General features: G+C 43.4%; 1 protein-coding gene across 2 annotated transcripts in view; it reads right to left on the reverse strand.

Annotated features, from left to right (window-relative positions):
- GDA (guanine deaminase) overlaps positions 1-1,035 on the reverse strand; it is a 119,993-nt gene extending 118,958 nt beyond the window's left edge. For both annotated transcript variants that reach the window (XM_033954750.1, XM_033954669.1), the window contains exon 1: positions 917-1,035. In XM_033954750.1, the coding sequence (XP_033810641.1) occupies positions 917-1,027 (111 nt within the window). In that variant the 5' untranslated portion in view covers positions 1,028-1,035. The remainder of the gene's footprint in view (positions 1-916) is intronic.
- Between the last annotated feature and the right edge of the window lie 23,336 nt (positions 1,036-24,371).

The following is a 24,371-nucleotide window of genomic DNA, read 5'->3' on the forward strand; positions in this document are numbered from 1 at the left end:
AATATACATAATATTACACGAAATACACATTAAACTTATAGACATTAATGCACAACTATTCCCCCCCCCCCCAATAATCATAAAAAGTACATACCTACAGGAAACCCTCCATATATTCCCCGAATGAAATTCCAATGCAAAACCCTCCCCCCTCCCACCCACCCTGGATGTGTGTGCTTAAGGGTCAATAAAATGAAATCAGTTATCATTCCTTACAGAACTTAGTCAATGGTTCCCAAACATCCATAAATTTCTTATACCGTCCCTGTTGTACGGCCATCGAATGTTCCATTTTAAAAGTATAACAGAGAGATTCCCACCAGAAAGTGTCATTTAACCTATCCCGGTTCTTCCAATTCTTCAAAATGAGTTGAATGGCAACCCCTGTCATTATAAAGAGAAGTTTATTATTTTGAGCTGATATTTGATTTTTAGCTCTCATTAACGTACCGAACAGGATGGTATCGTACGTCAATGCCACTGGATTTTCTAATATTTGATTTATTATTTTTTTTTTTTTTTAGTGGAGTAAATTGTTTTATATTATGTAATGGCTTAATGGAAAGCTGCATGTTAGAATTGTACACCACTATAACACCTTTGGTTTTAGTGGTTTGTGGAATATTAAAGTTAAATCAAATAAGGAAGTTCTGCTACTGTATATACAGCCAATGTTAGTACGTGTGTGTTTGGCTAGCTAGCTATTTGCTTCTTCCATTAAAGGCTTGGGAGAAGAGTCAAGTTTTCACCTGCTTCCTGAAGTAGAGAAAACCCTGTCCTTTAAGTCTGTCTCCCATTTTCCATATCACACCCAAGACAATGTCCACTGGCCCTTTCTAAACTGGAGATCCGCTTGGGACCCCCATGAACACTTGTAACATCACTTCATCAATAAGTACACAAATAAATCACTTACCTTCCCTTTGCTGTTCACCCCCATGATATGATTCTGCAATATTTCTATAGGAGAGGAGTCAGTTGCATGGACAAATGTCCCCTTGATGCAGTAAGCTACTTTGGAAGTCATGCTGGTAAAACACCCTTTGGTCACCACTCAGAGATGTATAATCATGCAGGGACTGGCTGTCAGAATGGAAGACAAATTGAAGTAGGGACTGGATGCTGAACTCCTGGAGCCTTATTAGTCTCTACTGCTATTGTCACTGTCACTGTGCAGAAGGGTTGGACTCTTTCAGGTCCAATAACATTTTATCCACCTCCTCCCCACCCATGCTTTTGATACCAATCCAAGATGTTTTATTTTTGACTGTAATTGAATCCTAATCCCTTTTTTTTTTTAATTATTCTGGTTAGTCTTTAACAAAACAGGCTTCTGGGAATATTCTGAGACCAAAGTCTACCTCCAGTTGTAAATAAGCATTTTTGATATGTGTCAGGTACGTAGGAAGTGGATGATGGGATTGAAGGGGTATTTTGCTAAAGCATTTTCTGCATTTAAAGCTTGTTTTGTTGCTGGAAAAGGGTGCTTACAAATTGCACAGGAGAATAGTCACATAAAAACTAGCACACGGGGTGGGGGGAGGGGGTAGTGTGGCGTAGTGGTTAAAGCTACAGCCTCAGCACCCTGAGGTTGTGGGTTTAAACCCACACTGTTCTTTGTGATCCTGGGCAAGTCACTTAATCCCCCCATTGCCCCAGGTATGGACAGAGAGGGAAAAAATGCTTGAGTACCTGAATAAATGCATGTGAACCGTTCTGAGCTCCCCTGGGAGAAGAGTATAGAAAATAAATAACCTGTGCATAGGTATTCTTGGGGGCAAAGTTTGAGCAGGAACAGGGTTGTTTAATCAATTGTAACCTATGAATCTTATAGTGTTTTACTACTCCCATCCTGTGCGTTATATTTGATGACTTTGTATTGTAACCACTTCGCTGATTGTCCAGCACTTGTTGTAAACCACCTCGAACTATCATGGCTTCGGCGGTATAGAAAAATAAAATTATTATTATTAAGTACATGCCCACAATTACTCCTCCTTTGGAGCAGGTGTAAATTTGCATGTGAGGATTTGCACGCTAGTGGGGGTGGTTCAGGCTGCCAATTTGATAAGTCCTAATTTCCAGGGGAACCGCCTGGAACCCCGTTTCACCACTTCTTATCAGATTCCACAAATGGGGTCCAGTCCCCTTCCTTGAAAGCAACCTGGAAGGGAAGGGGTGAGCCTAGGGCAGAAATGGAAACAGTCAATGTGTTCCCTAATTCAGCCCTTCTTCTGTTACTGCTGTTCCTCATCTAGCTCTACAGTTCGACTTCCATTTTATCTACAAATAAAGCCCTGTATAGGCACTTATACTAGCTTTATAATATTGGCTTACAATAGGCGCCAACATGGAGCTAGATGCCATATTATAAAGAACCACACACACAAATGTACTGTCCATGCATTGTCTCACCAAGAAGACATTTTGTTTTCTCATTAAAGCATAGTTCTGTTAAATTGATCCAAGTTTCCAAGTTTATTGTAAATTTGATTGAACGCTTATCAAATACTAGCGCGTTTTACAACAATAAAATAGGGGTAAGAACAAAATAAAAACAATAATAAACAGACCAGTTTTATTCAGGCAAACACAAAACACAAAATAAACGTACTAAGAATGAGCAGGAGAGGGAGAGAACTACAATAAATACAGGAAAGAGAACGTGTATGGGAGAAAAACACAAAGCAAAGTTTAGCTATATTGTTAGGGTTATTTATGTAGAGCTAGGGTTACCAGATTTTCCCAAAGGAAAATCCGGACCCATAGCCACGCCCCAAGGTCCGCCCCGTTGTGCCTGTGTCACGCCTCATTCTGCCCCAGCCCCGCCCCCAGATGGCATCACAGTGTTGCATCCGCACATGCGCCGATGCCCCTTCCCGACACGATTTTGAGGGAAGCTTTCCAAAACCCGGGTTTTAAAAAGCCGTCCGGACCCCCCGACGTCCTCAAAAAGGGGGACATATCCGAGGAAATCTGGATGTCTGGTAACCCTCTATAGAGGGGTATTTTCAAAAGAATATCCAAGTCAGAACATCCCAAACAGACGACTATCTCATTTGCATTTATGAACAGGAAATATGTCAAGATTTCTTGTCCAAAAATACATGAGATGGATGCCCATATGCTGGAAACATCCAGCATGAACATCTATTTTACAAACCAAAATGTCTAAATTATGATAGGGGAGGAGAAACAAGAGACATAGAAATCTGTACAGCAGCATTGTTTGAAAATGGCCACTTGGCTTTTCATACAGAGCAGAAGTGTAGCCTGGTAGTTAGTGTAGTGACCTGTGAACCAAGAAAATCTAGTTCAGATACAACTTTAACTGTTTTATAATCATGAGCCCTCCAGGAAAAGCGATATACCTACAGTACCTGAATATGTAACACTTCTATAGCCTTTAGGTATAGTTGATAGTTTTCTGTTTCTGGAGGGTTCACAATTTATTTATTTTTTTAAAAAAGAGCCAAAATAACCTGGGTCTCTTATTGCACAAGCCCCCACACTAACCACTAGGCTACTCCTCATACCTGCTTCCTACATTGTTAATAATGCCCATAATACCTTTCAGGAAGGGGGGGGGACATCAGCCACTGGGGACTTAAGGAGGTGTCAGGGCACTTTTTTGTACCCCGGGTTGCTTGAAACAAGTCTAAATAAGGACGCCATTCTTTGTAGACAAGGAAATTTCTTCCCCTTCAGTAATCGCTCTTGAATGTCCAGATTTCAGGCCTTCTCTAATCCCACTCAAAACATGCCACAACACACTCCCTTGCTATTTGGATATACCGCAGTGTTGAAAATCCCTTTTCTACCTTTACAAAATCGGTACATGGATGTTTAATCAAATGGACATCCATTTTGGTCCTTTGAGACCTCAGTTCCGGGGAAGATGGCCGAATCATTGATCAAGAACAGTATCAGTGAGCACATAGAAAAAAATAAGCTGATGAGAACAAGCCAGCATGGTTTCTGTACTGGAAGATCCTGCCAAACGAACCTACTGCACTTCTTCGAGGGGATAAGCGGACATTTGGACAAAGGTGACCCCATAGATATAGTATACCTAGACTTCCAGAAAGCCTTCGACAAGGTACCTCATGAGCGCCTTCTAAGGAAACTGTGGAACCACGGGGTGGAAGGGGACATACACAGATGGATCAAGAACTGGTTGGCAAACAGGAAACAGAGGGTAGGAGTAAAGGGACACTATTCTGACTGGAAAGGGGTCACAAGTGGCGTCCCACAAGGGTCAGTGCTGGGACCGCTGCTATTCAATATATTTATTAATGACTTGGAAACAGGGACAAAGTGTGAAGTTATAAAATTTGCGGATGACACAAAACTCTCCGGTAAGGTTAGATCTGTAGAGGAATGTAAAAAACTCCAAAGGGATCTGGACAAACTGAGTGAGTGGGCAGATAAATGGCAGATGAGTTTTAATGTGGAGAAATGTAAAGTTATGCACATAGGGAAAGGGAACCTGATGTACAACTACATAATGGGGGGGATGACATTGGGAAAAGGCAACCTAGAAAAGGACTTGGGGGTTTTGGTGGATAAAACAATGAAACCGGCAGCACAATGCGCAGCGGCCTCAAAAAAGGCGAACAGAATGTTGGGCATTATCAAAAAAGGTATCACTACCAGAACCAAGGAAGTTATCCTCCCGCTGTACAGGGCAATGGTGCGACCGCATCTGGAGTACTGCGTCCAGTACTGGTCGCCGTACCTAAAGAAAGATATGGCGATACTCGAGAGGGTCCAGAGAAGAGCGACAAAAATGATAAAGGGCATGGAAAACCTCTCGTATGCTGAGAGGCTGGAGAAGTTGGGGCTCTTTTCCCTAGAAAAGAGGAGACTTAGAGGGGATATGATAGAAACTTATAAGATCATGAAGGGTATAGTGAAGGTACAGAGAGACAGATTTTTCAGACTGGCGGGGGCAACAAGAACTAGAGGACACTCAAAAAAATTGAAGGGAGATAGTTTTAGAACAAATGCTAGGAAGTTCTTCTTTACCCAGAGGGTGGTGGACACCTGGAATGCGCTTCCAGAGGGGGTGGTTGAGCAGAGTACGGTTTTGGGTTTCAAAAAGGGATTGGACGAATTCCTGAGGGGTAAGGGAATCCAGGGGTACAATTAGAGGGTTACTATACAAGACAAAATGCTCTTGAGTAATAGATCACTACAGGTCATTGACCTGGGGGGCCGCCGCGGGAGCGGACTGCTGGGCATGATGGACCTATGGTCTGACTCGGCAGAGGCCATGCTTATGTGCTTATGTGCTTATGTCCATATGTTTCAAAAATAAGTGCCATAATATAATGTATTTTGGAAATATTAAATTGCATTAATTAATTATCACCTCATTATTTTTTATTTTTTTAATATTCTTTATTCATTTTAAAAATCAACAATAAGTGCAACAGGTTAACAAACAAAATGATACATAAAAACAGTACTCATTACCATCAAATATGAAGATAAATATCTATCCCCCACCCACCCTCCCCCTCCCCAGGATGTATATAGCATTCATTCAGAAAACAAAGGGTAATCACAAAAATCAATTCTTGCAATATTTTGTTAATGGGTCCCAGATATCACCTCATTATATTTATTTATTCAATTTTCTATACTGTTCACCCAAGGGAGCTTAGAATGGTTTATATTAATTTATTCAGGTACTCAAGCATTTTTCCCTGTCTGTCCTGGTGGGCTCACAATCTTTCTAATGTGCCTGGGGCAATGGGAGGGGGGATTAAGTAACTTCTCCAGGGTCACAAGAAGCAGTGTGGGTTTCAACCCACAAGCTCAGAGTTCTGAGGCTGTAGCTTTAACCAATATGCCTTACTATCCCCATCATATCAACTCTTGTATCCCGCAGATGTCAACTAGGAATAATTATGGCTTATATAATATTAGAAAAGTTACATAGACTTACAGCTCACTGATCCAGGATAATGCATGGTCAGTTGATTCCATAATAAAATATCTACTGTAATAGATCCAACAGTTTAATTGTGAGAATTTCAACAGCTTGAAATCTAAATGTGTCTCTCTGTGCACATTAATTAATATTGGCATAAGAATAGCTGTACAGGGACGGGTTAAATGAGAATCCTGCAGAATCTGCGAGGATCCCATCTGGGTTCACAGGAAACCCACAGGGATCCTGCGGGAATGGAAGTAGCTCTTATGGGGCTCCAGTGTGCCAGACCCCAGGCCTCTGCTTTCCTCCTTCCTGATTCAGCGCAGCTGCACTTGCTGTCTTGAAAAGGCCAAGGGAAGCAGTTTTTACACACTGCCCATAACTGACCCAGAAGAACTTTCCTCTGACATGAGATTTTGCATCAGAGGGAAGGCTTCTGGGTTAGCTGCCAGCAGCGTGTAGGTTGAAGGGAGTGAGTAGAAATGCTGCATGGGGTGGGGGTGGGGGACAGGGGTGTGAACTTGGGATGTAGAATGGAAAGAGTGAGGGAAAGCAGAGTGTAAACTTGGGATATAGGATGGAAGGAGGAAGGGAAAGAAAGATGCAGGTAGAGAGGGAAGAGAAAAAGAGAATTGTTGGACATGGATATGTAGAGCGGGAGTGGAAAAGAGATGGTGCACATGGGGAAAGGAAGAAGGAGGAGAATTGTTGGGCATAGGGAGGGAGAGAGAATTGTTGGACATTACATTACATTACATTACATTAGGGATTTCTATTCCGCCATTACCTTGCGGTTCAAGGCGGATTACAAAAGGTTAATTTAGAAATACAGAGTTACATTGATTGTAGATTTTATAGACATAAACGGGTTGTTGAGGGTGAGGTGGTTTGTAGGAGAATTAATAGTTGGTCATAGTGGAGGTTCTTTTGTTGTTGTTAGTGCAGTAATGGGTAGATCAGATGTCGGTTTTAGAGTTACTAGAAAGGTTGTGATGTTAATGCTGTTTCAGGAAATTCTTGAAAAGTGTGGTTTTTATTTCTTTTCTGAACGTCCTATAGTCTGGAGTGGTCATCAGAAGGTTGGAGATCTGGTTATCCAGCCTTGCGGCTTGGGTGGCTAGGAGGCCGTCGTGTAGTTTTTTTCTTTTAACTTCTTTGATTGGGGGGGGTATGAATGGGGAGTGTGTTTTTCTGTGTCTGGTAGTGGGTGCTTGGATGAGGCGATTATTCAAGTATGATGGGCTGTTTCCGTGTAGTGTTTTAAATAATATGCAGTAGAATTTGAATTGGATTCTTTCTTGGATTGGGAGCCAGTGTGAGTTAATGGTAGGGGAAAGGAGTGAGGTAGAGATGCATGGGGAAGAGAGAGATGAAAGGGAGAAATGTTGGATGTGGTGGTAGAGGGAAGGAAAGGAGAGATAGTAGAAAGTAGAGTGGGTGGGAGAGATGTGCCTTGCATCCAATCTCTCTCTCTCTTCCATCTCCTTGTGCAGCAAAAGAAGAAGGGAGAGAGAGAAAGAGATGTTGGACATGAGGTGGAGGAGAGAGGAAGAAATGCTATACAAGAGGGGGAAGTGAGAAAGAGGGAGATGGATCCAGGGGCAGAAGAAAATGAGGATGCTGTACAATGGGAGACACAGATGGAAGAGAGAAGGAGACATGCTGAGCCATGGTAGGAGGGATAGGCAAAAGGCAAAAAGAAAGATATGACAGGAGAATGCTGATGGGGGGGAGGGATGGAATGACAGGGACAGGGAGATTTCAGGCATCAAGGGTAGAGTTGGAGAGATTGTAACCCTATGTAATATTATATCGTAACACTGTGAGTGTTAAACTGTAACTCATTCTGAGCTCTCTGGGGAGGATGGGCTCTAAAAATAAATAAATACAATTACTAAAAATATTTTTTTATTATTTGAGAGGGGGGTGGAGGGTGTTTAAAAAATGATCAGCCCCCGGTGTCACATACCCTAGGTACACCATTGGATTCTCCAAATTTCACATAACTGTTTACACTGGTCAAGGATTCAGCAGATTAGCAATCAGAAAAGACTGCAGGAACAAACTCCAGAAGAAAAACAGCCGAACACCAAAGTAAATACAAAATATTTGCCTCAAATACCCATAATAGTAGGCAACCTGAATTGAGTCAGTGGTCTTACACAGTGAAGGGATTAAATCTCTCTGATCTCCCAGTACTTAATACTTCTTGTTGGCAAAAAGAGTCACAAAAACCCGGTTTAAATTTTGAAACACACTTTAAATGATTTTATCATGTTTCCATTGAAATATAACGCCAAATTTAATTTAGAAATCTTAATTAAAAAAATCTCAATGAATCACGAGAAATCGTCGGGTATCAGATAAGTTATGGTGGTGTAAACAAAATATAATAGTAGATACGATCACGAAGCCATTTTTGGAGACACCGGCAGGCGCTTACATTTTTTTAAATAATTACTTTCTGTTTTTAAATGCTGCGGTCAATTACTGTGCTGATTAATAACGAAGGGATGTAACGGACTTTTCCTCTCTCAGAGGGCACGTTTTTCAACGCACCTGGGAACCATTTTGGCCTACCCTAACTCCCTTGGCTCGTAGTCGATTGCTTAACTGTTGATTTCATGCTTATTTGCATCCTTATGTTTTTTGTTGGCCGGCCTGTATCGTTTTGTATCATATCATTGCCTATATTTGTGATGTAATTGGAAGGAGGACCTTGGTGGGTGGTAGGAGGGGGGTTGGGGGGAGTTGTATGTGGGGGTTTGTATAACAAAAATTTGAGCTTGTTTGTGTTTCATCCTGTGTATCTGTTTAACTTTCTTGTTGAGCTCAATAAAATATATTTAAACATAAAAATTAAACCAATTAAGTTAGGCGGAAGTAGGGCACCTACCAATGCCTAACTTACAGTGGTCGTATTAGAATCAGACCCAGAATGTTCCCATGGTCTAGCACAGGGGTCTCCAACCTGCGGCCCCATGAAGTATTTTGTGCGGCCCCAGTCAAGGGCGATGCAGTGTTTCCCTCTGCTGCCCCCGGGTGTTTACCGTCTTGCCGGCTCCCTCCTCTGTCTTGCTGCAGCGTTTGCGCATTTGTGCGACCCCCAGAAACATTTTTTTCGGCCAATGCGGCCCAGGGAAGCCAAAAGGTTGGACACCCCCTGGTCTAGCATTTAAGTTCAAAAAGTTTTATTTGCTTTCAAGCAGAATGGAAAAACAACAAGAGGCAAAATATGTCACAATAGAGCATCAGGAAACACAGGGCTCCTTTTACTAAGGTGCGCTAGCGTTTTTAGCGCACGCAGGATATTACCGCACACTACACGGCTAGAGCTAGTGCCAGCTCAATGCTGGCGTTAAGGTCTAGCGTGCGTGGCAATCCAGCGCGCGCTATTTCGCGCATGAATGCCCTAATGCACCTTAGCAAAAGGAGCACAACAAATAAAAAATGGGGAGACCCAATAATCCTCAGTGAAAACAATCCACCGATGAAAACAAAAACAAAAAACGGTGGATACAGATGTTCTGGAGATAATTTATTAAACACTGACACAGTATTTTTTTTATCATTGTGCTTTTTTAATTGAATTTTCATGTTTTTATAAGTCATTGTTTAATAAATTATCTCCAGAACATCTGTATCCTTAGTAAAAGGAGCCCAACACAGAACGACTCTCTATAAACTGTACAATAAGATGTAGTAAGCAAGCTGCAAGCAATAATGGGGGGAGATGACAACATTTTCAAAACATAAAAACATGCATGTGAGCTAGAGAGTTGCGCGGGGGGCAGAAATCCCACCCATCCCCGCCCGTCCCCGTCAGGATCCTCCCCATCCCCACCCATCCCCACCAGGATCCTCTCCATCCCGACCCGTCCCCACCAGGATCCTCTCCATCCCCACCCGTTCTCATCAGGATCCTCTCCATCCCCACCCGTCCCCACTAGGATCCTCTCCATCCCCACCCGTCCCCGTCAGGATCCTCTCCATCCCCACCCGCCCCACCAGGATCCTCTCCATCCCCACCCATCCCCGTCAGGATCCTCTCCATCCCCACCCGTCCCCGTCAGGATCCTCTCCATCCCCACCCGTCCCCATCGGGATCCTCTCCATCCCCATTCGTTCCCGTCAGGATCCTCTCCATCCCCACCCATCCCCACCAGAATCCTCTCCATCCCCACCAGGATCCTCTCCATCCCCACCTGTCCCTGTCAGGATCCTCTCCATCCCCACCCATCCCCACCAGGATCCTCTCCATCCCCACCCGTTCCTGTCAGGATCATCTCCATCCCCACCCGTCCCCGTCAGGATCCTTTCCATCCCCACCCATTCCCGTCAGGATCCTCTCCGTCCCCACCCGTCCCCATCAGGATCCTCTCCGTCCCCATCCATCTCCACAAGGAATTACCTCCATCTCCACCCATCCCCATAAAAAGCAGCAATTACTTCTGACAGGATCATCAATTCCACAGTTTCTTTTGTGTTTGCGCTGCTGTTTTCCTTGTGGAATCTCTTTGGTGGAACCCTTTTTTTTGTTTTCTGTTCAGGTAATTAACTTATAAACCCCCTCTTTTACTAAGACTGACAGGTCCATTATATTATATAGACTAACCCTGCTTCCAAAGCCTTCCATCCCCGTGGGAGTCCCGTGGGCCAGAGGGGGGTCCCCGTGGGAGTCCCGTGGGTTAGGGGGGATTCCCGCGGGACCCCCGCAGGACCCCCGGGGACCCCACGGGACCCACGGGATTCCCGCTATCCCCGTTCCCGTGCAGACTTCTAATGTGAGCCAACAATGATAACAAACCAAGGTCAGATCATAGAATCATTGCTCCAATCGCTGTATTTTTTTATTGCATAGAGCCATGTGGACACCTGTCCTTCCCATGGTCTAGCATTGATAAAATAGAAGGCTAAACTATGGGCTTCTTTTACTAAAGTTCGCTAGCGTTTTTAGCGCACGCTGCATTGCCACACGCACTAACCCCGCGCGCTGCCACACACACTAACCCCGCACGCTGCATTGCTGCACGCTAGACGCCAGATCAATACTGGCATTAGCGTCTAGTAAAAGGAGCCCTATAGCCCTGTGTTGATCAGAACGAAAATAAGCGTAATTATTTCAGCATAAAAAATGTTCTGCAAACCAGATCATTTACTCGAGGCTCCATGGACAAAGATGAGTCAAGAAGCATTCTCAGTACTTTAGATGTCTTCTCGAATTCTAAAATAAATGCCTTCCTCATTCGAAAATGACTTTGGAGTATTGCAGGGTGGGCTGGCCCGGCCTATGGCTATGCCCCTGCTAACAGAACTGTATATTAATACATATATATTTTTAGGCTAGCCTAGATGGAATTAACATGCATAATTTTGTATGTAGTTTTAAGCAGAATATAAATTTTTAAAATAAATATTTCCTATGAGCATCAGAGCTTTTACCCTAACGCGGCTTAATAAAAGGTGCCTTAGCTGATTAAGAGGCTTAATCAGTGCCAATAATTTGCAACTAACAGCTTCGTATTGACGTTAATTGTAGAGAATCACATGGGGACAAATAACTCAATTTCCCCCATCCTGCCCCCGTGGGTTTTGTCGCCATCCCTGTCCCTGCCCCATTCCTGTAAGCGCTGCCTTAACCACACAAGCCTGGAACACTTATGATTTTTTAAGTATTTGAGGCTTGTGCAGATGAGGGCGGAGCTTGTAGGAATGGGGCGGGGACAGGAAAAGAACTCACGGGGACGGGACGGGAAAATGAGTTCCTGTCATTCTTTAGTTAATTGGACTTAATTGGAAGTTAGAAGCATAACTTGGTAGGTGCATAGCACAAGGAGGTATGCGCCTAATTCAAAGAGCCTATCTAAAAGTGGGTGTAATTAGGCAGCAGATCGTGGGTGTGTTTTCTAGTTATGTGCCTGTTTTTGACTTAGATGCCATTGTGCATACAACTTAGGTGCAGGCATTTAGGACAAGAAAACCCTAGCATAAACAAGCTGCACCTAAATGTTGGGTTGCATAGCAATACCTAACGCCACTTAAGTGGCACTAAGCATGATTCTATACAGTGTACCTTTTATAGAATCGCACCTAGCGCCACACTAGTCAATGCCAAATGTTTAAGCGACATATATAGAATCGGGCCCTTAATATGCGCAAAATCGGTCAAATGCAAGTTAACTTACAAATTAGCAACAGGTTTGTATGCATTAAAAAATCCTAATGTGAGTTAGAAAAAAAAAATCAACACCCCAAAGTAGAGAAAAAGTCCAGAAAAATTCAAAAACACACAGAAATATTGTTGCCTGTGCACATTCCTATTCCCTATCCTCATCCTCCTGTTTTGTTTTGGGTTTTTTTTTCCTGGTCTCTGAATGCTAGTCTTTTTTGCTGAAGCATTAGAGAACCATATTGCACGTTGGAGGATAGCATACCGGGTCATTTTCCTTGTGGCCATTGCAGCTTATATAAATGTTCTTTCTCAGGCTCTACAGTACAATTAAACACACGTATCATTAATTTACGCCATAATTCTTCATGTTTGACATCTCAAGTGATCTATGCAATCTAGTATATGTAGGAGAAACCACCCGAACTGTGAAGTCCCGTTTGATTGAACATTGCTCACGTCTAAGACATGGAGATACGGCTGCGCCATTGATATCTCACTGCCTTGAAGAGGGCCACAGCTTTGATATACTCAGGTTTGTTGTTTTAGAAAAGGTAGAAGCATCGATTAGGAGAGGTAATATTAATGCCATTTTAATTAAGAAAGAAAAACATTGGATCTATTACCTGCAAAGTTTAGCACCCACTGGATTGAACAGAGAAAGGGACATCTAATCAATTATTTACTATTCATTATCTGTATTTCTGATATTCAATATATATAGTTTTTAATTTAGCGTTTGTTCTTACGGGAAAAGGGCAATGAGTGTAATGCCGGTAAAAGTGGTTGACTGCTGGAACCATAAACATGAGTTTCAGGGTTGTAGATTACTTTGGTGGCGTAGGTTGGGATGCACGCACAGTAAATGACGCAGAGGAGTTTCCCCTGTAAACGTCATATGTATATGAAGCCACGTTGTATGGAAGGGGAGATAAAATGGCGGTACGAACTTCCTCTCTTCTTGTATTATAAAATGCTGCAACAAGTCGCGCTACTAACATAAGAGGCTGTTTGAGTAAAAATCAATATGAATGTCTTAGTAGTTCAATTTGGGTAATTTTAATTGGTAGATAAAGTGCCGTGGATTGTTTGGTCAGCAACCCATGAGTAGTATAGTTAAGACAATGGAGCTGGGTCTATTATGTCCAGTCTGTCCTATGACTGGTATGTTGTTATTTTTGTAAAAATATATATATTATCTCACTAACATTTCATAAAATACTTTACTACCAAACATTTGCTCACTTCATGTGACCTGTTTCCACGACGCAGCCACCCAAAAGTAAGATCTAAAGATGGCCGCGGCGTGTTGCTAAAGCCTTTAAATACTAACCAGCTGAGAGCGGCCACCCCGAACGATCACGTGATCGTCACGGAAGCCGCATCAGAGCTGGAGAATAAGAAATACTTAAAGGGCACTCTTCTGTATGATGCAAAATGGAAATAACAAAAGTTCAATACATGTGACTAAACATAGATCTGTGTGTGTTATTTTTGTAAAGACACAATAATTATGCTGAATGGTTTGCTTGGTTTTTAAGCTAGTGGTTTAGGTGTTATGTAAGCAGTTATTTTGCAGTTGGAATGTTTATGTATGTCAGATAAAATGGGTGTCTGTCACACTCGGGTAATGTGCAATTTAGCATTAGATTTCATATAGTAATTTATTGTTTGTAATTATAGGTGATATGGATTACAGCAACCAGAACTTCCCCCGATGAAGGTCTTTTGACTGAAACGCTCGTTTAGAAATGGAGCGTCGGACAGTTTTAATCTAGTAAACCAACGTTGGATCAGCCATGTGCTGTTAAAGATAAGTGTTGCTGATATTTATTGAAGATGTTTTAGGATATAGAAGAAATTATGAGGATGAATTGATGATGATACGTGAGTTTTTTCAAGAGACAAGATACCCTATGAAGTTTTATGAAATTAGTATTATGCAATTATTTTTAATGCAATACCAAACCAAATAAAGACAATATTGAATTAATTAAGAGATGTGAAGGAAGTTTTTGGTGTAGATGATTATTCAGAACTGAACAGAATACGGACTTGGGATAACATACGTTATGGGAGGTCCTATGCACTGAAATCAGTTTATTCTGTATGATATACCGCCCTCCTTATGTATTGGGGTTTTTTAAAAATTAATTTAAGATCTATGTACAAATGAGATATAGATGTAGAATGGTGAAATCCAATTATAAAAGAAGAAATGAGATTTAAGAGCACATCTGTGATTAATTTCAAATAAACATAAGGCTTATTTAATTGATTTCTACAACTCTATTTACTAAGTATTCTTTGAGTCTGGGAAAGAATCTTGTGTAAAAGATCCATCTTCTGTTTTTTGTTTTGAAAAACCCAAATAGTAGCAGCATTCCATGCTACTGACCCATGTCTGTCTCAACAGCAGACTATGGAGTTTTCCTTCAGGAACTTGTCCAAACCTCAGAATTTTTTGAGTATGGATATAGTTAACCAATCATTGAAGTCTTTTTCAATCTACGTCATTACGTCTCCAGCGAGTGCATTGCCTTTCGTGGGTTTCAATGGTGTTTAAAACCATTGGTTTTCTTCTCCACATTCAGTCCAGTATTACCCGGGAAAGCTCTGAAAAATTTCAGGATATTGATTCTCCCAGATTTGACAAGAATATTATAGCAGCGAAGGATCTCTGCTTGTTTACTTCTTTTCAAGGAGACAAACCTGTTTCTGCTCCTGACGAAGATACAGTAACAGCACTTCTTTGGGACTCAGATAAGTTCTTGATTGCTTTATCTTCATTTTTTTTTTACTGCAAGATACTAAATTTTGATAGAGCAGTGTGTGTATTTGCAATAAGCAATTTTAATTTCTTTTCACTCATAAGAGCACTGTGTGCAAAATAATATTAAATAGATTTTTCACAGACACAATTATATTTTCTAAAAGAAATAAGTAAGAAAAATTTAATAAGACTTGATGATGTACGGGGTGGACTCATTTAGGCAGTTACTTGGTGCTTGTCACCCATGAGTCGGCCTGGGGTAAAAACTGTGAAACATCATTACAGATCCCCCAGTACTGAGGTCTTAATCAATCAATTTAGACACAGGTGCTTGCACTTGAGGGTGAAAATTAAATAAGTTTTTTGCCAACTGTTTTTTCTCTTGATAGTTTTTGGCAAACATTAGAATTTTGTTTTTTGGTCTCTTATGACAGATACCAGACTGTCGGGTTGGGGTGCTCACTGCAGAGACCGCTCCAATCAAGGGCAGTGGACTTCTTATCATAAATATTGATTGATCAGTCATCTGGAGCTACAGGCAATTGGCTGGTGTTATTCACTCCTTAAATTCTGTTGTGAATAACACTACCAACCTATATATATGCGCTGTCACACAAACATATGCACACTATCATAGGATTATTAGAGACTAACAGGGATCTCAAGTGCTCACAGCCGGGATTCTCCGCTCTTGAGGTCCCGGGAATTCTGAGAGGAAGCAGACTCCCGATTGCAATTGCAAACGAATAGCACCGCGCTAAAGACAGTACGAGTGGCCTTTGGCGTTTTTCCTGATGAATCCCCTTGTCAATGTATGGGTGCGAAACGGAGATCTTCCGTAGAATCAATCAGAGGGAGAGAGAGAGAAAGAAAGCTAAGTAGTTCTGAATTACACAGAACGGCAAATCATTGAATTAGACTTTTATAAACAAATTCATTAATATTTAAAACCACTAAGCATTGGTATAGAGAACATAGACGGGACCGATGATAGCTCATGAATTAGTCATTGGCTTTGAAGTATAACTCAGACCTCTGGCTGTGAGCACTTGAGATCCCTGTTAGTCTCTAATAATCCTATGATAGTGTGCATATGTTTGTATGACAGCGCATATATATAGGTTGGTGGTGTTATTCACTCTCCAGCCCCTTCTGAAGAGAAAAGTGGTGTGAGTATTCTCTGACACCACCACAGCGGTGCCATACATAAATCATCCAGGGGGCACCAGAACCTCTCCCTTGGGCCAGGAGGAAGCTCACCTGCTGTTTCACTGGGCGGTAGCACATCTTCTGCCTCTTTCGATGGCCCATGTAACCGCAGTTAATAATGTTCAGGCAGACTTCCTCAGCAACCAGATCCTGGACCCGGGAGAATGGTCCCCCTTGCTGAAAGCATTTTGTCTGCTCATTATGTGCTGGGGTCAGCCCCAGATGAACTTGATGGCTTCAGCAGAGAATTTGAAGGCCAGGCGCCTTTGCAGTCGACGGACACAGCATGGAAGCCTAGGGATGGACTCCTTGGTTCCACTCTGGCCAGCTCATGAGCTCCTGTATGTATTCCCTCCATGGCTTCTGGTAAATTGGATAATCTGCCGGATAGCACGCATCCAAGCCTTGCGATTCTAGTAACTCTGGATTGGCCTCATCGCCCATGGTATGTGGATCTCGTCTGTCTTCAGCGGGACGAGAACCTCCAGCTTCCTCTCCATCGCTACCTTCTCAGTCAGGGACCAGTGCCCACAGAGAGCCCTCAGCTCTTGAGTGCTCAGCCTGGATGCAATGCAGTTATTCAGATATAGTTATCTCGACTCATTTGCACTAGAAGTAGCCCTCTACTATGGCTTCTTATACCAAAGCTTGGAAGGCTTTCCAACAGTGGTGTGCTAAGGATCAGGTGGACCCTGAAAGGGCTCCCATTTTGGTAGTCCTAGCTTTTATTCAGGTGGGCCTAGACAAAGGTTTAGCAGTGGTCTCCTTTAAGGTTCAGGTGGCAGACCTTTCTCTCTTTAGAGCCCACAGAGGTGCTAGTTCAATTACTGCTCATCCAGAGGTGACAAGGTTTATGAGAGGGGCTCTTTATCTGCAACCTCCCTTGTGTCTTCCTTTCCCTTCATGGAATCTTAGCATTGTTCTGCAGGGCCTTGGGGATGCCCTTTCAAACCACTAAAGGATACTTCTCTTCTGAATCTCACAATCAAGACTGTCTATTTGGTCACCATTGTTTTGGCACGGTGTCTTTCAGTGCTTTAGGCTTTTTCCTGCAGTAAGCCTTTTTTCTTTATTACTGTACCTTCCTTTCTACCAAGAGTAATATCAGTCTTCCAAGTCAATCAGGAGGTTTGTTTGCCTGCGTTTCATTCCACAGGTTCGTAGTGCAAAGATCAGATCTTATGCAAGTTGAATGTCAGGAGATTCTTGCTCCTCTATTTGGAGAGGACTAATGATTTCCAGCTGTCTGATCGCCTTTTTGTCCTGACTATTGCGCCTCACCGTGATTGGCCGGTGTCCAAGTCCTCAATTGTTCGATGGATTCGAATGGCCATTTCACTGTCTTTCATCACCCGCAGTATGCAGCAGCCATTTTCGCTTAAAATTTACTAGACTAGAAGTGTGGTTGCGTCGTGGATGGAGTCTCGTGCGATTCATCCTGATGAAATTTGCAGGATAGCTTCTTGGTCCTCTTGTCATACTTTTACCAGTTTTTTTCTTGGTGGATGTGGTGACTCACTCTGAGGCCATTTATGGGACCTCGGGGTTGAGGGCAGGCTCTTCTAACCCTCCCTAGCTTCTACCATTGCTTTGGTACGTCACCTAGCGTATGGAATCTGGAAGGGACGTAACAGAATGGAAGATTAAGTTTTTACCTCCAAAAATCTTCTGTCTATTAGTCCCTGTAGGATTCCATACGACCCGCCCTCTCTGTGTACAATCAGTTGTTTGGAATAGCCTGCGTCTTTCTGCCTTGATCATTCACCTTGCAGGCTTGATGACTTTCCAGCCAGTTGACGGAACCCAGTGGCATAGTAAGTGGGGGCGAGGGGGCAGTCCGCCCCGGGTACCATATTGGTAGGGGCGCCAACATCCCTCCTCCTCTCCATCTTCCCGCATCTTCCCGTTCCTCCCCTCCATGCACGTGGCCCCCCTTCCCTTCCCCCTATATCTCTAGTTGAAGTTGTTGTATGTGGCAGTCAACGTGCTCTTCACAACCCCGTTGGCTCTCCCGCTGACATCACTTCCGGGTGCCACGCAAAGGAAGTGATGTCAGAGGGAGAGCCGACGAGGTCATGAGGAGCACATTGTTGACCGCCGCAAGCAACAACTTCAGCTAGAGGTAGGGGCGCCTCTCACCCTCACTACGCCACTGACGGAATCTGTGGGGAGTTTCCATTTTTGTGAGTATGCTTGACTGAAGGCTGTTTCAGGTGGGCGCTAATTGCACTGTTCCTCAATGTTTTTCTGAGTTGCCTTTGTACCTGTTTATTATTTGTTAATGTTTTGAAGAGCAGACCAGTTCAGAAAAGTCTTATGTTGCTGCAGATCTTCCCTGTACCCCATTGTCGTGGATTTGTTAAGATATGTTACTTGGCTTTGGGACTTAACTGAATATGTTTGCTAGCGCTCAGGCTAAGTGGCGAGTGTATGGTGCAGTGGTTAGAGCCACAGTCTTAGCACCCTGAGGTTGTGGGTTCAAATCCCACACTGTTCCTTGTGACCCTGGGAAAGTCGCTTAATCCCCCATTGCCCCAGGTACATTATATAGATTGTGAGCCTGCCGGGACAGATAGGGAAAAATGCTTCAGTACCTGAATGTAAACCACTTAGCCTATAAGTGGTATATAAATGCTTAAATAAAATTAATATAAATAAGGGGCTGGAGCATGTGCTCAGAACAGGGTTTGGATTTCTGCAGCTCCTGGATTGCGAGTTGGGATTGAATACATAGCATATGGGATCCTACAGTGACTAACAGAAAGAAGATTATTGAAGGTAATAACCTACTCTTCCAGTTCTTCACTTCATCCAGGATCAACAGTACCCACTAGCTGATCATCCCCCTCAGTCATGGGAGTGAAATACAAATGACTATTCAACACCCTATTCATGTATGCGGCCACCAGAACCTGCAGCATCCTTCCAACGAATGCTATGGAGTGGCAATGTTCCTGAAATGGACTTTATTGAGAGTTTTAAAGTTCCAAAACTATACTTGAGCGATCCACACAAAAGTAAGATAATCCACATTAAAAACCTTAAGGACCTATTCCGCTGAGAGTGTGGGATCGCTCAAGTATAGCTTTGGAACTTTTAAACTCTCAATAAAGTCCATTTCAGGAACATTGTAACTCCACAGTGTTTCTTGGTTTTGCTTGCATTTTCTTCTCTGTGGATTTCCTCAGGTCAATTTCTTTGTTTTGCATCCTTCCAACACCCATAAGAATGGAACCGATTTGTCCCGCCTTCAGGAAAAGACTGAAAATGTACTTGCTTGATAAATTTCTCACTGCACATTAACTCTGCCTACTCGCCAATCCTGGCACTAGCAACTATCCTTTCCTAATTGCCCATTTGCAGGTTGCTTAATCCAATGGTGAACCTGTAGCCATCCCCTCCCTTTGTGATATTGGTTTCCTTTGTGATATTGTACCCCCCCGTTCCCTCGACCTGTCTGGCCCCCAAAGTAACAAATCTGGCCTGCACTCTCTGGGCAGCTTCTTGCAACAATGTAACCTTCCTCTACAATGTAATGGAGCCTTCCCCATGTCCCTACATGGACCTCTTACCTTGTAAATTACCTTGAACCTGTGCTGGATAAGTGCAATTCAGAAATTCTGATTAGATTAGATTGGATTAATGTAGAGGCTCTGGAAATCTCTGCATGCACCCATATTGCAAAATCCCAGGAGCCCTACATATACAAGATTAACTATACCTTGGGGGGGGGTGGGGGGGATAGAGACACTGTGCTAGTGACCCTGAAAGATATTCAGAGGAGTATAGCGTGATCACAATTCTTTATTGCTGATAAGATATAGTGAGACTAAGGTATGATATCAGTATTAAGCTGTAAAAGATGCTTTCACTTTCCTGTGATGTATTGCCTTGATCAGCTTATATATTATTATTTCAGTTCTGCTGTTCCTTTATCTATCTTACACTTTGAACGTGAATAAAATTTAAGTGCCAAATTATTTATGGCTATTGCATAGCTCTCCTCTTTCCCCAAAGACATTTTGTATTCTTTCATGGCCCCCAGCCCCTGCCCCTTTCTCTTACCTTCAGGCAAAACAGTCATGTACCTTCCCAGTCACATCACAGACTTTTGTGCCCACACAGACGCTGGGTTACATTATGCCAATTTTGTTGGGGCCCAAAGGAGACAGACGGATACTTAGATCTGCTGACTGGTTCAGTTCTTTCGATGTAGTGGTGGAGGGCCTGCTTACAGTTTAATAGAAGGAAGGTTCACTTGTGTGGATTCCTAGGAGGCAAGGGGCAGAAAGTAGGAAGTGCTTGGCCCAGTATTCAAAAGGGTGTCAGGTCAAACGCGCGCCAGGACAAAGGCGCGCGCAGACAATTGAGCGCATATGAACCAAAAGGGTGTCAAGTCAAAAGCGTGCCGGGACAAAGGCGCGCGCAGACAATTGAGCGCAGCGCGGAGGCGCACGCCGCAGAAAATTACTGTTTTTAGGGCTTAATAGAGATCGCACCACATTGTGGGGGCGTTGTGGGGGGTTTGGGGGGTTGTAACCCCCCACATTTTACTGAAAACTTCACTTTTTCCCTGTTTTTAGGGAAAAAGTTAAGTTTACAATAAAATGTGGAGGGTTACAACCCCCCAAACCCCCCACAACGCCGGTGCGATCTCTATTAAGTAAACTGGGGGGGGGCTCCCCAACAAAATCCCCCGTCGGAGCCCCTAAAAACTGTAATTTTCTTCGGCCCGCGCCTCCGTCTTGCGCTCAGTTGTCGGCGCGCGCCTTTGTCTTTCGCGGGGTTGTCTATGAACCATTCAAAAGGGTTCAAGCAGGTGGAAGAGGATCCTGCCCAGTCGAATCCCACTGAGCTGGTCATATGCGAATATTCAGCAGCAGTTATGCAGGTAATGCGGTCGATATTGTCTGTGACCACTTCAGCGTTATTCTGTTCGTACCGGGACAGTCCACAGAGATGGAGTTGGGGAAGATTTGGATCTGAACCATTAGCTAAACATGCTGTGGAGGTATTCAGCTGCTACCAGGCAAGCTAATTATGTAAAGTTAGGAGAGCAAAAAGGCTACCCTAACTTTAGTTTGTTAAACTGGTTTGCAGGCTGAATGTTAGCTTTTAATATCTGACCAATAATGCTCTCAACCCTCCCCTCCAATGTTAAAACTCATTATTGAAGCCAACTTATTAATTATCCCCCTCCCCCCCCCTTTTAGAAAACCTTTTAGAATTCCTATGAGCGTTGGAGCTGTTACCCTCATAGCCGGTGCTAACATCCGCCGATCTTGACGTGATAGTGATATCCGAAACCTGGTTCACGGAATCGCATGGGTGGGATATGGTTATACCAGGGTACAACCTACTTCATTGCGACCGAGAGGGTAAATTGGGAGGAGGAGTAGCGCTATACACTAAGGAAAGCATCAAAACCACCAGAATCACAGATGTTAGATACACCGGGGAATCCCTCTGGGTGAACCTGGCCAGAGGGAATGAAAAATGCCTATACCTTGGGGTGATATATAGACCTCCCAGGCAACAGGAGGACAAAGACATGGAATTAATCGAGGATATAGAGAACATCACACTGCGCGGGGACACAGTAATGCTAGGAGACTTCAACATGCCAGATGCAGATTGGAACACACTCTCCGCGACTACGGGTAGCAGCAAAAGAATATTAACCTCCATAAAGGGTGCACGTCTCAAGCAATTGGTATTGGAGCCCACCAGGGACCAGGCGTTACTAGACCTAGTTCTCACCAACGGAGATAGGGTCACGGAAGTCTCAATAGGAGACACACTGGCCTCCAGCGACCATAATATGGTATGGCTCAACCTCAAGAAAGGTTTCCCTAAGACAAACACAGCAACAAGGGTTCTCAACTTTAGAGGCACAGACTTCAACCGCATGGGAGATTTTGTCCATCAGGAGCTACATAAACAAGCAATATCTGACAATGTGGAGGATATGTGGTCGTCTCTGAAGTCCATCCTACACGAAGCAACAGACCGATACATAAAGACAGTAAGTAAACGCAGGAGAAACAAAAGACCCCAATGGTTCAGTAAAGAAATTTCAGACCTAGTTAAACAGAAAAAAGACGCATTTATCACCTACAAACATTTAGGCAGAGAGGGGGCGAAAGAGGACTATCTAGACAGATCTAAAGCTGTCAAAACAGCAGTCAAAGAAGCCAAACTCCGAAAGGAGGAAGAGCTAGCATGGAAAATTAAGAAAGGGGATAAATCTTTCTTCAGCTATATTAGTGACAGGAAAAGAAACAAAGATGGGATAGTACGCCTGAAGCAATCGGACGGTAACTTTGCGGAATCAGATTCTGAGAAGGCAGAACTACTAAACAAATACTTCTGTTCATTGTTCACCCGCGAAGCGCCGGGAGCTGGTCCACAGCTGCAGACGGGAGATAACCAGAAAGACCCGTTTCAAGATTTCGAATTTACGCCCAGTAGCGTCTATGACGAACTATCAAGACTCAAAGTAAACAAAGCCATGGGACCGGATAACCTACACCCCAGAATGCTCAGGGAGTTAAGGGAAGTCCTGGCAGAACCATTATCTGTTCTTTTCAATCTTTCCCTAAGCACAGGAAGGGTCCCCTTGGACTGGAAAACCACCAACGTAATCCCACTCCACAAAAAGGGCTGCAGGACAGAGACAGCAAACTACAGACCAGTGAGTCTCACGTCTATAATGTGTAAACTCATGGAAACACTGATCAAACAGAATCTTGACACAATCCTAGACGAATAAAAACTGCGTGATCCACACCAACACGGGTTCATCCAGGGTAGATTCTGCCAATCTAATCTGATTATCTTTTTTGACTGTGTTACTAGACAAATGGACGCCGGAGAGTCACTGGACGTGGTATATTTGGACTTCAGTAAAGCATTTGATAGCGTCCCTCATCGAAGATTACTGAACAAACTGAAATCGATAGGATTAGGAGACACTCTAACTACATGGGTTGGGGATTGGCTGAGCGGTAGACTTCAGAAGGTGGTGGTGAACGGTACCCCATCCGAAGCATCGGACGTGATCAGTGGAGTGCCGCAGGGCTCGGTCCTGGGCCCGATTCTGTTTAACTTATTCATAAGAGATATGACGGAAGGACTTAGAGGAAGGGTATCACTGTTCGCCAAACTTTGCAACATAGGCATAAGCTTATTACCTGATAATATGGCACACGACCTACTGTTGCTGGAACAATGGTCAACTACTTGGCAGCTAGGCTTCAATGCTAAAAAATGCAAGATAATGCACCTGGGTAAGAGAAACCCGCGTAGAACTTATGTACTAAATGGTGAGACCTTGGTTAGGACCACGGCGGAACGCGACCTAGGGGTGATCATTAGTGAGGACATGAAGGTTGCCAATCAAGTGGAGAAGGCTTCCTCCAGGGCAAGACAAATGATGGGGTATATCCGCAGAGGTTTCGTCAGCAGGAGACCTGAAGTTATGATGCCATTGTACAGAGCCATGGTGAGGCCTCACTTGGAGTACTGTGTTCAGTTTTGGAGACCACACTACCGAAAGGAAGAGCTGAGGATCGAGTCGGTTCAGCGAACGGCCACCAGGATGGTCTTGGGGCTCAAGGATCTCACGTATGAAGAAAGATTTAAAAAATTGCGGCTGTACTCACTTGAGGAAAGAAGAGAACGGGGAGATATGATTGAAACATATAAGTACATCACGGGACGCATTGAGTCAGAAGATGGTATCTTCTGGCTCATGGGACCCTCGACCACCAGAGGGCATCCGCTGAAAATCAGGGGAGGGAAGTTTCATGGCGACTCCAGGAAGTACTTCTTCACCGAAAGAGTAGTGGATCATTGGAACAGACTCCCACTGCAGGTGATAAAGGCCAGTAGCGTGACGGATTTTAAGAGAAAATGGGATACGTGGGATCTTTAAGGGAGTAAATTCAGTGGAGGGGATACTTGGAATGGGCAGACTTGGTGGACTATAGTCCTTTTCTGCTGCTTTTTTCTATGTTTCTATGTTTCTACAGTTTTATAAAAAGGGAGGGGGATAAGTTAGGCACCTAACTTTAGCCACTTCTTATAGAATTCCCCCCCCCCTCCCCCGATGTGCATACAACATAAAACCAAGCATTTAGGCCTGGTTTTAGCTAGCCTAAATTATGCATTGTAGTTTTACACAGGTGCTAAGTGCGATTCTTCAATTTCAAATCTTTTTATTGAATTATGCAAAAGTGATAACAAAGTACATTGCATTTTCCAATATGATGATTGCA

The sequence above is a fragment of the Geotrypetes seraphini genome, chromosome 1 (assembly GCF_902459505.1).
Source record: "Geotrypetes seraphini chromosome 1, aGeoSer1.1, whole genome shotgun sequence".
Taxonomy (NCBI): Eukaryota; Metazoa; Chordata; class Amphibia; order Gymnophiona; family Dermophiidae; genus Geotrypetes; species Geotrypetes seraphini.